The sequence below is a fragment of the Felis catus genome, chromosome A3 (genome assembly GCF_018350175.1).
Source record: "Felis catus isolate Fca126 chromosome A3, F.catus_Fca126_mat1.0, whole genome shotgun sequence".
In the NCBI taxonomy this organism is placed as follows: domain Eukaryota; kingdom Metazoa; phylum Chordata; class Mammalia; order Carnivora; family Felidae; genus Felis; species Felis catus.
The window spans coordinates 593,991-608,645 of NC_058370.1; the positions used below are offsets into that span (position 1 = coordinate 593,991).

At 56.7% G+C, this 14,655-nt stretch overlaps 1 protein-coding gene across 4 annotated transcripts in view; it reads left to right on the forward strand.

Annotated features, from left to right (window-relative positions):
- ZBTB46 (zinc finger and BTB domain containing 46) overlaps nt 1–14,589 on the forward strand; it is a 63,712-nt gene extending 49,123 nt beyond the window's left edge. For all 4 annotated transcript variants that reach the window (XM_045053355.1, XM_045053357.1, XM_045053356.1 and 1 more), the window contains 2 exons: nt 8,110–8,285; nt 11,005–14,589. In XM_045053355.1, coding sequence (XP_044909290.1) covers nt 8,110–8,285; nt 11,005–11,376 — 548 coding nt within the window. In that variant the 3' untranslated portion in view covers nt 11,377–14,589. The remainder of the gene's footprint in view (nt 1–8,109; nt 8,286–11,004) is intronic.
- The last annotated feature ends 66 nt before the right edge of the window (nt 14,590–14,655 follow it).

Sequence of the window (14,655 nt, forward strand, 5' to 3'; positions counted from 1 at the left end):
TTAAAAAAGTTTACTGTTCGTAGGTGACATAAGTCATAGATAAGAACACAAAAAGCATTAAAGCAAAGCGATAAATAAGATAAACCAAGGAAACCCCTAAAGGAAATCTTTAATCTTGATGTCAAAGTAAACTGAAGAAATCTTACTCAAGAGACATTACAGAATGATGGCAGAGCCAATTCTGTAGGAAATGTGACAACCCTAAGTGCGCGTATTTAGTATTAAGGTATAGGAAGTAGGGGTGCCTGGGTGGCTCAGTCTGTTGGGTGGTTGACTCTTGATTTCGGCTCAGGTCATGATCTCAGGGTCATGAGATCGAGCCCCACGTCGGGCTTTGCCCTGAGGTGGAGCCTGCTTGGGATTCTCTCTCTCACCCCCTCTGCCCTCCCTACCGCTCTCTGTCTCACTCTCTCTCTCTGTCTCTGTCCCTGTCTCTCTCCCTCTCAAAATAAAAAATATAGGAAGTAAAAGTTGAATGCCGTCAAAGGAGTAAGACGAGTCCACGTTAGAGTCAGGGATTTTTGGCACATCTTCTCAGTGATTGACAGGACAGCAGACAAATGTGAGGGAGGACAGAGATCTGAACAGCTTTCAGATGTTACACGAACCGTGAATTTCTGCAGTAAATCCATCTGGTCAAGGTGTTTGTTTCATCTATCGCTGGATTCAACTTGCTGCTGGGTTAGGTGTCTCCCATCCCAGTCCGGGGATGTGCCACTTGTAACAGCACAAGTAACCAGTCTGAATTCACACGCAACAGGTGCAGACTCCTCCCAGTGCACCTGAGGCATGAACAGAGTTGAAGGGTAAGTGTGGCTATAGTGCAGGTCTCAGAACCAAAGGACTGGAATCGTAGCGTGTTCTCGGACCTCAGTGAAATTAAATTAACAAATAAATAAATAACAGCAAAAAGGTACTGGAATATCCCCTAAATGTTTGGAAATCAAACAACATACTTCTAAATAATCCCCAAGTCCAAGAATAGGTCACAATGGAAATTATAAACTATTTTTCCACCAGGTGATAATGAAAATAGAAGCCATCAGGACTGACACGATGCATGAGGGGACCTCATGCCTGTAGCTGCACTTAGGCTAATTTGGGGTCAAGAAATGAGAAAAAGAATAGCAAATTAAACCCAATGAACTAGAAATCCGACATCCAGTAGGAAAGTGAACAAAACGGAACATCGGTGTGTTGAAAAGATTAATAAAGCTAATGAACTCCTATCAAAAGTGATCAGCACAAATAGAAGGCAGTGCTAATTGTAAATAAAAGGTGTTGAAAAGATCACCACTAAGATCCTATGGACATTAGACAATAATAAAATACTGTGAACAGTTTTATGCCAACACATTTGACAAGGTGGGGGGGAATGCTCAAATTCCTTAGAAAACACTCTATCAGACCCGGATGTACCAGGTCAGCCGGGGAAGGAGCCCTGACTGTGGCCTCCTCGGGACCAATGGGACCAAACGTGGGAGAGAGCCGGCAGGCTCAGGATGGCCAGTTTGACTGACTTTAGTGGCTCGCGGGGGCTGGTTGTGTGGTGCTGGGTGAGGCAGTGGGAGAGTTGGCTCGCATGCGAAAGGCTTAGTTGGAGGAAAGTTATTTGTTATCTCCTGGAATCGGCCAACCCCAGAGGGGCTACCCCAGGACCACCAGAGTCCAGGAGAGAAGGAGTGTGGACACAGTGGAGGCCCCCTTTTGCAGAAGGAGAGCTCGTGGACGCGAGGATTACAGAGCTGCAGTGATCCACGGACAAGCCGACCGCGGAGCGGAGTCTGGCTCAGACCCTGACATGGGTGGGGGCGCCTCCGCCGTTCTTTCCAGTCTGTGGTTCTCGGGACCGGATGTCGTGCGTGGCTCTCAGTATATGTGCTGCCGAAGCGAGCACATCGTGCGTGGCTCTCAGTGGACCGGATGTCGTACGGGGTTCTCAGTGATCAGATGTCGTGCGTGGTTCTCAGTGAATCGGATGTCGTGCGTGGTTCTCAGGGGACCGGATGTCGTATGTGGTTCTCAGTGAATTGGATGTCACGCGTGATTCTCAGGGGACCGGATGTCGAGGAGGAAAATGGATCCTGATTTCTGCCTCAGGCCAAGCACAAAAGTTAATTTGGGATGGACCATAAGCCTGATTATAAAAAGTAACAGGTTTCCTAGAAGAAGCCCTAGGAGAGAATAGCTTCTGATCATGGTGGTAATTTCTTAAGCAGTTCATAAAAATCACTAATAATAAAAGTCTGAAAAAATGGACTTCATTAAGTTTATTAATTTGTCCACTAACAGTATCTCGAAGGGAGTAAAAGGCCAGTCACAGAGTAGAGAAAATGTTTGCCATAAATATATCTGACAAAAGAGTCCCATTCAGAATACATGAAACTTTAAAAATCTAAGAAAGAGGCAACTTAGCAAATCCATGAGAAGACTTGAACAAGCACTTCACGGGTGGGCTCAGTGTCTCCAGTGGATGGGAGATGTGTGGCGCCTGGGCCACCAGGGGCAGGAGCGCAGAGACCGACAGATCGGCGATGCCTGGTCTCTGGGAAGATGCGGCAGCTGGGATACTCATGTGTGGCTGGAGGGAACATAAATCGGCACAGCCACGTGAAACACCTCTTGGTATCTACCAAGATGGAACGTCCAAGTACCCTGTGGCCCAGGCATTCCTGTCTTAGGTTTATGTCCAACGGAAGTGAGCGCCCTGTTCAGCGGGAGGCATGTATGAGAGCCGTCTGAGCACCGCTGTCCGTCAGGTCGGATATCCTTCAGCTGTAAGATGGGTGCGTGGTCATGTGGTCATACCATGGAATACTACGCAGCAGCAAACAAGAACAGAGCCCCGCTCCAGGCAGCGATGTGGTGACCGTTGCAGACTACGTTACGAAAATAACGCCGGGCCTGAGTGTGCGATCCCACCCTGAAGCAAACGTATGGTGATGGAGGGCAGAACGGTCATTGCCTATGGGGCGACATTGACTAGGAGGGGACCAGGGGCACCTTCAGGGTGCTGCGGACGTGCAGAGTCCTGACGTGCATGGTGGTCACGTGGGTGCGAACATCGGTAAAGATTCACCGAGCCGTACAGTTCAGGTACGAGCACTTCGTGTAAGGCTAGGAAGCTTCTAAAGATAATTTGGACGTAGCATAGCTTCACTCTATTCTGACACAAAATAATCGATAGCCCGATACATTTGTAAACAGGAAAGCAAAGTGGGGTTCGCATGAAGTGGAGTCTCTTGGAAACTGTCATCAGAGGTAGGCTAAAAAATCCAGACGGCGATATGGGTAGACTCGCGTGCTCGTCTGGAGAAACTTGCCCCGTGCGCCTGTCTGCAACCTGCCAACTCCATTCGTTGTACTGGCGGTTCCTTGGAGTCTCCGATGATGCCACGAAATAGTCGTGGAACGTTCGCTTGAATGGTGGATCCTTGTGACAGATCCGATTCTCCCGCGGCCCCGCACGGAGCCGGGGAGGTCCAGGACGGGGGGCAGGGGGGCAGCGGTGCTCGCGGACCAGTGTCCTCGTAGATACACGTCCGTAAAATCGTAGTCGAATGTCGCTGAGTTTATTCTGGTCGAGCTGGTGCCAGCTTCTGAAGCTCCTTGACCACTGAAGCTTGCTATTTCGCTGGCTTGCTTGGTCCCAGGCCAGAGGGTTCAGTTTCGGGGACAGATGGGCAGAGCGTCTGTTCCAATTTAATGGCATCTGTGCTGTTTCATTGATTTCGGTTGCTCTGTCATCATTGGCCTCTTAGGGCTTTATTAGTGTCTATGAGAAGGACGCCGTGTGATGCTGAGAGTTTTTCTGAGATACACAGACTGTAAATCACAGGTCCTAGAGGTGTTAGGTTCTTTCCAAGAGTAAGTTATTTCGGTCACGACAGCCAATGAACCTTTCCCTCCCTGCTTACGGTGCTGGCCACTAAATGAGTGGCTTGAATGGTGCCCCCAGCCCACGCATAAGGTGTGTCCATGCCCTAAAACCCGGAACCTCTGAGTGTGACCCTGTTTGGGACAAAGGGTTTTGCGGAGGTAACTAAATGAGGTCATCTTGGAATATCCACGTTGGAGCTAAGTCCAGTGACAAGTGTCCTTAGAAGAGACAGAGAGGAGACCCACAGAGAAGGAGCCACGTGAGGGAGACAGAGAAGGGGAGGACGTGACCTCAGGCCCAGGACGCCTGGACCGCCTGGAGCCCCCAGAGGCAGCGGCCCTGCCCTGCCTGGACCTCGGACTCTGACTTCCACGCCGGGCGACGGTAGATTTCTGTTGCTTTAAAGCTGCCCAGTTTGGGGGCGCCTGGGTGGCGCAGTCGGTTAAGCGTCCGACTTCAGCCAGGTCACGATCTCGCGATCCGGGAGTTCGAGCCCCACGTCAGGCTCTGGGCTGATGGCTCGGAGCCTGGAGCCTGCTTCCGATTCTGTGTCTCCCTCTCTGTCTGCCCCTCCCCCGTTCATACTCTGTCTCTCTCTGTCCCAAAAATAAGTAAACGTTGAAAAAAAATTTTTTTAAATAAAAAAAAAAATAAATAAATAAATAAATAAATAAATAAATAAATAAATAAATAAATAAATAAAAAGCTGCCCAGTTTGTGGTGTTTTGTTCTGGCCGAGACAGGAAACTAAGAAAACACCAAAACGTGCTGGGACAGGGTGACTTCAGAGGATGTTTCAAGCGTCCCGTAGCCGCACGGGGGCTGCGTTCCCGGGGAGGGGCCCTGAAGGGGAGCCTTACTCACTCCTGTGCCTGTGTGAGCTAAATTGTTTTTCTAGGGAAAAATGCACTTCCGCACAGAGAAATTTTTTTCACATGTTCGTCTGAGTTGTTAAATACAGAAGGCTGGAATATGTAATTCAGCATTTTAACTGTCGTGTTTATAGAAGCGATGACTAAACACATTCTCAAAAAAAAGGTGGTTTTAAATAAAATAACGTAAAAGTTCACTTCGTCTCCCTTTCCCTCCCAGAGTCCGCTGACTGACGGGGCGGCCGGGCCAGCAGAGGCAGATAAGTGACTGCAGGTGCGACTGGCACGGCCAGACAGACGTCCCCCACAGCTCAGAGCTCCCCGTGTGCGTCCCCATGTCCCGGGTCCTGCCGTGGGGGTGCCGGAGCCCCCCGCCCTGGGGACCAGAGCCCCAGCGGCACCTGGCAGCCCCCTTCCTCCGGGCCCTCCCTTAGGAAGGGCGGCTCCTCTCGGCCGAAGAAGCCGCTGGGCCCGCAGGCTGCCCTCTCAACAGCCCAGAAACCCGCCTGCAGCTCTCTTCCCCAGCCCGTGGCCGCTCGCCCAGCGGTTGTGGTGACCGCGTCACGCCCGCTTGGCCTCGGGGCTCCCGGCCGCGGGGCCGGGGCCGGGGCTGGGGGAGCTGGTCCCCGTGCTCCTCCTCAGAGCACATCCTCGGCAGGTGTTCGGATGCGCCGACCTCTCGCGGGGGCCTCATGGGATCAGTCACACGGACAAACAAGTGTGTGTGAAACTGCCACTGGAAAGCATAGCACGGAAAGGTGGTCACCGTGAGTTGGGGCTGACCCGGGCCGGTACGCAGCTTCTGTCCGAAGCAGTTCTATACGACGGTACGTGACGATTCCAGTTCTGTGATCTAACGATATGTTTATGCGTAGAAAAGGGACTCCAAAGACAGGTGTCAGCTGAGGCCACCTTGTGGGATGGGTTACTGGTGGTTTGCCTTGTCTCCCGCTGGCTGTCATGTCCTCTGCAGCATTCTGGCGTCACCCCTTCCCCCGGCTGCACCTTCCCTCCTGTCCCCAGCTCCCGCCTCCCCCCCCCCCCAACGTGTGCGTGTGCGCAAGCAAATGCATGTTAAAAGTTCCTAAGTGTAGGAAAATGCTTTACTTCTTTGGACAGGATTGAGATTTCTGAGAGGCACGGTGGGGGCTTGGCACCCTTTCCACGGGCACAGAAACCGTGAGGCGAGCCGGCAGCAAGGCTCCGCAGTGGCGTTGGCCGTGAGCTGTGATGAAGTCCACGTGGCTTAGTGTGGGGGGCCGTGATGGCCTGAGTGGGGGTAAAGTCTTCCTGGGAGTGTGTCCCTGTAGGGATCGGCTCTCCGAGGGGTGTCGAGAAGCCCCGGGGTCCTCAGCTCTCAGGCACGTGGTGGGTGGATGGTCTCACTGGCAAATACAGAAACCCGGGTCACTTGATTTTTTAGATGCCTTTGAAGGGTTCTTGAGAGAAACACTTAAAAAAGAGCAGAGGCTACTTTGCGGCCCCTGCTTGGTGCAGTCGGCCGAGCACCCAACTCTTGATCTTGGGGGCGTGAGTTCAAGCCCCACATTGGGCGTAGAGCCAACTTAAAAAGAAAGAGCAGGGGCGCCTGGGTGTCTCAGTCGGTTAAGCATCCAACTTCAGCTCAGGTCATGATCTCGCAGTCCATGAGTTCAAGCCCCGCGTCAGGCTCTGTGCTGACAGCTCGGAGCCTGAAGCTGCTTGGGATTCTGTGTCTCCCTCTCTCTCTGCCCCTCCCCTGCTCATGCTCTGTCTCTCTCACTCTCAAAAATGGATAAATGTTTAAAAAAAAAAAAAAAGAGCAGAGACAGAAGCAGTGTTCCCCCACACCGAAGTGGTCATAGCCTAGGAACAGAGGTGTGGGAGCGAGGCCCAGCTCGAAGCAGGCCAGTCCAGGGGCCGGTGCGTCCGAGGTTTCTGCTCTGCACAGCTCAGCCAGCGTCATTTCCATGGCGACACGCCCGGGGCTGAGGTGTGAACAGCAGAATGGAGTTGGGGCCACGGGGCAGGGCTCACGGAGATGGCAGCGAGGGTCCCTGCCTCTGGGCGGCCTGGTGGGTGGCCCACGCTTCCGGCAGGCTGGCTGGTCCCCTCCAGCAGGAGGGGCCCAGGGTCTGAGTCGCCTTGGCTTTCCCGGGTCCCGCTGTCTTGGGCTACGTTGCTCTGGGGTGCTGGTTTTCTTCTCTGCCTCCTGGGCACCTCCAGGGGCAGCTGTGAGTGGGGTCAGCACCTGCCACACCTGGACATTTGGCAGGGGCCTGAGGGTGTGGAGGAAGACTGCCAGCTGACGGTTCATTCCAGCAGCCCACCTTTGGTCTTGACCGTTGTTACCCTTGGTCTGTCTTCTGGGTGCTGGTGCTGGTGTGCAGTCGGGCAAGTGCCCTCCAGAGTGTCAGGCGATGCGAGGGCCCAGGAAGCTGCATCCAGACAGATGTCCACCTTTCACAGCAGGAAATGAGATCCCAAGATCTGGCTGCTCCCAGCAATCCCAGTGAGATCTGTCTTCAGGACGTCTTTAGGTCAATGTGTGTTCCAGACGGGGTCACTGTGGTGTCTGTGGGTCCCCGTCGCCAAGGGCACCACTCAGGATAAGCTGCCCAGTGCCCAGTGGAGCCCTGCACACTGAGGACCCCACTGTGGGACCAGGGACCCCAACCCCCTTGACCCTCTTGACCAAGAGGCCACCTGGAATGTGGAACGAGATGATTCTGAGGGTGTGGCCACATCCTGGCGTGGAGTGTGGCCCCAGCCATGTGCTCAAGCTGGCCACAGGGGTGACCCCTGTGGGGCCCATGGCGTCACTCTCTGAAGTGTGGAAATAAGGGTGGGCGGGAGGAGCACCCCCCCCCCCCCCGGCCACTGTGGCACATTTGGGGCTGGCCCAGGCATCTCCCTTGGTTCCGTCCACTAGCTGCTCAGGCAGGCTCCTTTCCTCCGGGCTCAAAATGCAATGCCACCGGCCTGCAGATGTTTGGACAGGGCGGCTCTGCCCGACTGCCTGCTGGGCACCGTCCGCCTGTGGCCGTGAGCAGCACTGCGGGCTGGGGGCCGTCCTCTGGCTTCCTGTCTTTATACCTGTGTCTTTGTTACGATTCTGCATGTGGACACCACGGGGTACCGGATGCTGATGGGTAAGATAATACTGGCTGTGTCTGAGAAGGTCTCTTTCTTAAAAAAGCGGAAGCAGTGGCCTCTGACCTTTGGCCCCGGCCCTCCCAGCACCTCTGACACCAGACCTCCTGGAAGAGCCCTTGGCAGGGGCCGGGCGCCGGGCGTGCTTGGGGTCAGTCTGCAGGGGCCAGGGCCTCGCTGGGGCCGGTGGGCTGCACGCTGACCGGCTGGTCTGCTGTCTTTCAGTCAACGAGTTCACGGTGATCAGGAAGAAGTTCAAGTGCCCGTACTGCAGCTTCTCGGCCATGCACCAGTGCATCCTCAAGCGGCACATGCGCTCCCACACGGGCGAGCGGCCCTACCCCTGCGAGATCTGCGGCAAGAAGTTCACGCGGCGCGAGCACATGAAGCGGCACACGCTGGTGAGTGCACGTGCGGGTCCTGGGCGGGGTCCAGGGCGGGATCCGGGGTGGGGCCGGGGGGGGGGGGGGAGGGGCTGGGCCGGGTTCTGGGCGGGGTCCTGGTTCCGCAAGGGCTTGGCCAGGGCACACTGTGGGGGGCTGAGGTGTGCGGGAAGGTGATGTGGGGTGCCCAAGTGATGGGGGGCACCACCTTGAACCCCACCCAGGGTCGGGGTGCTGAGGGCAGGGGCCACATCACCCCCAGCCCCAGCCCTCAGCCTGGCCTTGGCAAGTGCTTCCTCCCCCTGCCAGGACCTCCCCTGGCCCCCGTGGGTCCCACCGTGAGGTCCCTTCCTCTGTGCCTGGGCTCCGAGTGGTGGTGAGACCCAGCCTCTGCTCCCCCCGTGGCCTTGTAAGACGTTTGGTCACCTGTCTTGTGCGCACCCTTAGCTGGCAGTTGCCAGGGAGCAGATGCCGAACGGATGGATTTGCTTGGCAGGAAGTGATAGGAGAAGGTCATCTTGAAACAGGGAGGCAGATTCGCCAAAAGACACAGGGCAAGGGACTCTTGTGGGTGATGAACCGTGGGGGCGGGTGGACCACAAGGTTCCCCGCAGTGTCCAGTCTTCCTCGGACACGGTGGAGTTCAGGGCTGAGGGTGGGGCCACCTGGAGCTTGCAGCCATTAGATCGTGAGATCGTGAGGCCGCCCTGGGTTGTCAGGTGCCCAGAGCCCCCAGCGTGTGCCATGGGGGCGCAGGGAGAGGGCGCTGGGGCGACGTCACGAGTTTGGGAGTCTCAGAGGTGTTGAGAGTCACCTGCGCGGTGCACAGACTTGGCTGGAGCCCTACGGCATGCTGATCTGATGACATCAGGAGCAGACCCCCCCCCAGGAGGTGTGGGGGGACTGTGTTGGCAGTGGTGAGGGTGACCTGGGTGTGCCCTAGCACAAGGGCAGCAGGTGGCAAGGTGAGAGTCTCAGGCCTGGCTGCTGGCGGGGTGAGCCATACGGATGAGCGGGGTCTTTTGCTGTGCACGTCCATCCGTGGGGTGAGTGGGGGGCTCTGGTTCACTTTGGGGTCACGTCCAGATTTACTCTCCTTGGATCCTCCATTTGGCCCCCTTCAAGGGGCATCCTTCCCAGCCCAGTGGGGGGCACTTATTAGGGGGTAAGGACACCCTGGAGAAGCTCCCGTGAGGTCAGGCGGCAAAGCGGGAGGGGAGACAGTCCTGAGAGTGGATGCACCCAGCCCATCTGACTGAGGGTCGCCCATGACCCCATCCTGCAGTGTCTCCCCAGACGGGGTCGAGCAGAGCGGGAAAGTGGCAGTCCCGGACCCGGGGGCAGGTCTGCGGGGCCAGCAGCCGCAGGCTGGCTGGACGGCATGGGCCCCGGAACTGCCCTGTGTCTCGTTTCGCTCATCTCCCAGGGTCCACCCTGAGAGCACAGGGGTCATGTTAGCAGACCGTGTACAGCAACTTAGGGGGACATGCGCCCCGCTGCCCACGCTGCTCCTGGTCAAGGGATGAGTAGTGTCTCGTCACGCGGAAGTGCTGGAGGGTTGTCGCTACCAGGTTGCTCCGTCTTTTCTTTAGCAAAACCATGTCATTGCTTTAGGAGGCATCAATCCCATTTGAGGCTCAGTGTGGTTGCTACCTTGGATGGGCCAGGTTTCCGTCCTGGGTTTGTGTTTGGGCTTCAGGGAGGGTCATAAATCCCTGAAAACGTACCTACCAATGTTTTGGGCTTGCTTTTTTCCGAGAAGAGAATCTGTATCTTCCCCTTTAATTTGCCGGGGGCCCCCGACCCCAAGGAGGCTGAACCCCTGCTGACAGCAGGTGGCAGTAGGGGCGCCCTATGCCACCTTGTCCCGCAGCGGCCCTTCTGTGCAGACGCCGGTGCCCGCTCAGCAGACAGAGGGGCTGGCGGCAGGCTGGCCAGGGGTGGTCTGGACGGTGAGGTCTCGGGAGCTGCTTGCCACCAGCCGGGAGCCACGGGTTGCCATGGTGCCCGCATCCTCTCTCTTTCCCTTGCTTCCGTTTGTTTGTTAGGACAGGTGCCGGGCCATCTGGTGCTGGCCGAGTGGCTCCCTGAGACGCCTTTGTCGCTCCTGGGTGTCCTGGCACAGCCCTCAGTTCCCCGCGTGGGAGCCCCAGGTTTTGAGGGGCCTCAGTGGGCACTGCCCAGCCTGCTCTCAGAACACAGTTTCTGTTGTGAGAGTGTTGAGGAAGCCTGGGTTTAAGACACAACAGAGAAGGTGCAGGAGGGCCCTGGGGACCAAGTCGTTTCATGCTCCATTTCTAGAATCAGAACGTGTGGGCCCAGCTTTGCCCGTGCCTGGGGACACAGTGGTCTTCATGGTTGGGATTTGTGGACGGGTTTGACGGGGAAGGTGGACTGTTCATGTCAGTCTGTGGTGCCACTGAGTTGGGCGGTGGGGGGGGCCCTTAGCCCGGGACTCGTGAAGGGGTCCCTTCAGAGGGTGCAGCCCCCAGGACAGTGACCCATCAGTCAGGGGGCGCTCCGAGTGCGAAGGAAGGACACAGCTTGGCAAACCCTCTTCCACCGTCATGCCACTGGTGGTGTATTTATTGCAGTAACAGTATTTACTCGATTGCTCTAGAACACCGGAGAATTCAGAAAAATATGAAGAATTAAAATTGCATTCTCCGCCCTCCTGCACTGACCGCCCATCCTCCCTGCCCCCCCCTCCCCGCACTGACCGCCCGTCCCTCCACAGGTCCACAGCAAGGACAAGAAGTACGTGTGCAAGTTGTGCAGTCGGGTGTTCATGTCAGCCGCCAGCGTGGGCATCAAGCACGGCTCCCGGCGCCACGGTGTCTGTGCCGACTGCGCAGGCCGCGGTGTGGCCGGTCCCCTGGATGGCGGTGGCACTGAGGGCTCCCCCGAGCTGTTCCCTGGCGACGGGCCCTACCTGGAAGATCCCGACGACCCGCGGGGGGAGGGCGAGGAGGAGCTGTGTGAGGACGAGGACGAGGTGGGCCTGGCCCACGAGGACGCGCTGCTGGCGGCCGAGAAGGGGGACGAGGACTCTCCGCGGGGTCCTGGCAGCCCCCCAGGGGCACCGGACAAGGACTTCTGGATCTCCTAGGCGCCGGGCCGGGGTGGCGCGGCACCACCCTCTCCTGTGTGTGCGCGTGTGTGTGTGCGTGTGCGTGTGTGTGTGTGTGTGTGTGTGTGTCTGTCCTGCCTGCGGCCAGGCCATGGTGACCCCCTTCCTCCCCCATTATTCTGTTCCCGCCCCCCAGACACACACACACACACACACCACCCTGAGGCTCACAGGCAGGCATGACCCCAGGAAGTAAGGGCTCTGGAACCGAACAGCATGTTGGGGGACACGGGGTGGGGTTGAGCCCAGGAGAGCACACAGTCCGACACGTCTGTGGGGCAAATAGAGGATCCCCAGCAGGTACATGTAGATAGGGCGTCGAGGGAGCCCGTGTGGCCAGTCTGGCCTCGGGATACACCGTAGCCCGACGGCCAGGTCGAGGTCAGCACTGGTCCCGGTTGTGAGCGTGGTCCCCGAGGCCACAGGCCCAAGAGACGTTAAGGGAGGTTTTGCACACGCCCGATGTCCAGCGTGGAGTCTCCCCCTGCCCCCTGCTCTGCTCCCCTCTTCTCAGCAGCCCGGTCACTGCCTGCGGCCACCGCCGCAGTCTCTTGCCGCCGTTGTGGCCGCCGGCGGAGCCCAGGTCGGGTGTACAGAAAGCCCGTGGCCCTCCCGCCTCTGGGCTTTGGTGCTTAACATAAAACAGCTGCAGAAGCCCCCCACTGGGGCCGGGGACCCCCAGGTGCTATCTTCCGGCAGAGGCAGCCAGGTGGGGACCGATGGGCCACCGATGTGCCACGCTCCTCTGGTGCAGGGCTCAGCGCTCCCCGCGCCTGGCCGCTCGGGTCCTTTTGGGGGGCCTGGGCTCTTTGTTCCGCGTGCACTTCCTTGGGGAGCCCGGGGGCGGCCTCATCCCCTGGGCTCCGCCGTCCTCCCTGCCTGGGCCAGTCCTCCTGACCCTCCCGAGTGCCCTTGCCTTGTTGCTGCTAACACTGGAGGCGGTGTTCCTGGCTGCCGTGTGCTGCTCGCACGTCCCCGCGTGGGTAACCAAACTTTTCAAGTAGTCAGAGCCGTCCTGAGGTAGTTACGTCAAAATACTTGGTTTGGCATTATTTTCTCACCTGACGAAACAGAGTTGTCTTTCTCGTCCTCTCGTCGTCTCTTTAGATGCGCTCCCGCCTCTTTATTAATTTTCTGGGTGGAAAGCCAGGCCTGGCTGTGAGGAGCCTCCCCCGGGCCGCAGGACGCACACCGGTCTGTCTTCTCCCTCGTTAAAGCTGTTCCTGACGACACTTCACCACTAAGACATTCCGTCTCGCACCCACGTGGCTCGGGCTTGGGCAAGACTCAGGCCACGCAAAGACTCCCCCGGGTGCTCAGCTGGAGCCCCCGTTGCAGATGGTGGTTTTATTTTCTCTTTTCCACAGACTCTAAGCTTTTACCGGGTTTTTCGTTGTGTCGCATATGTTCTTTCTAGGTGGAAAAAGGAAAATGCCACAAGACCCTAACTTCGGTTCCGATGGTGGCCGGGAGCACGTTGGGGGCCCAGGCTGCTGTTGGGGGTGCTGGGGACCAGGGCTGGCAGGAAGCCCTGCGGGGGGAGGGGGGGGCACAACTTCTGCGTTTGTCTTAAATACAGTCAGCCGAGTATCCATCAGTTAGAGGGCCTGCACAGAGCTGTCATCCGGCCTCCTGCACTCCTGTCCCGCGTGGTGACCGCGCGGTGACCGAGCCCGCTCTGGCTGCCCTGCTTGCCCATCCGCCCACGGTGGGCAAGGCCAGCGCAGGGGCTCTGGGCCACGCTTCCCTTCCTGCCTCTCACCGGTGAGGCCCGGGCTGCAGCCCTCGCGGAGCCCTCAGAACCAACCGCGTACCTCCCCGACTTTATGAACCCTTTTCTACACAGACTGATTTTCTTACAAATGTATTTGGAAACCAGACCTTTGCTACCAACAGTGTCTCTGGGTTTCTTACCAGCCCCCACCCCCCCCTTCCCGCTCGGGCCGTCCTGCCCGCACCCCGGGCCACCTGTGCCTCCGCACTCAGGACACCTCGCTCTTTCTGACCCGCTCGCTCCCTGCTCTGGACCGCCCTTGCTGGCCTTTCGGGGGGCTCGCTGTCAGTGCCACGGGGCATCTTCTTCCTTAAAACCAATACTGTACCGGACGACCGAGGGCCCCGCTCTGCCCGAGCTCCCCAGGCGTTTGCTGCGTGGCAACCTCAGCTCTACGCGGTTGTCCGCCGTCGGGGATGAACCCGTCACCTCTCAGGAGGCGTGGAGGGAAGAGACGTGTAATGAAGGGTTTTTTTACGTGACTGATTTTTTTTTAAATCGATGTTTAAACTAATAAATATTTTTTTATGAAGAGGAAAAAATGTGTAGATTACATTTCACGTTTTGTACTTTTCTGTTTGTGTCTTGTGTGTATTTTGGTGTTTGCAACACCAAAGTGGAAAATGCAGTCCGTTGAGTGGGGAGTTCTTTGGGGTGGGGGTGGGCAGGGAACCCGTATGACTTTTGTATCCAGCTCTGGATCCTGACCAGGTTGTACATTTGGACTCTGGGTTGTGGGGAACAGTCAGAACACTGCCAGGACTCAATAGGGACCTCGACTCGAGAGACACAGCTGCTGCTTCCAACTTTGCACATCTTCCTTTTTAAAAAAGAAAACTCTGAGAAAATGCAAAAACTGGAACTTTTTGCAATATTATGAAAGATAATCTTATTTTCGCTCATCCTGTGACGTGTGCGACGCGTAAGAAAGCCATACTTCACGGTTGTTTTTATCTTTTAGCTTCTATATTGTGTTTTGTACGTGGCCCTTTCAGAACTACTTGTAGTGAGGGTGCTGCTGTGTGTGCTTTTCTTAAATATTTATTTTTTCAACATGCTTTCAACCTGTCAACAAAAACAAAACAGACAAAAAAGGGCAGTGTTTGAAAAACTGTTGTGGTTTTTTTTCCCCCTTGGGGATGATCTATATTCTACCCACTCTATATTAATCATCATAAACCTGTGTTTGTATCGGAGACGTGTTTCATACTCGGGGGGCAGAGACTTCGGTAACGGGTCCAGCTGCTACCGTCTGCGGCCACAGGGCAGGCGGACAGCGCACCCTCTCTAGCGGTCTTGCGATTCTTGTCCGCCTCGGCGAGCTCCGGGCCTGCCCGTGGGTTCCTTTCTGTGACGGGGTTAGCTTAGACATTCTTGCAAAGCTTCCACTTTCAATAAACTGGGAAATTGCTGCTCGAGCAGACGCCTCATGAGTGTTTCACGGTGTCCCCTCCTCTGGCCTCAGCCTGGGTGGAGGTGGCCAG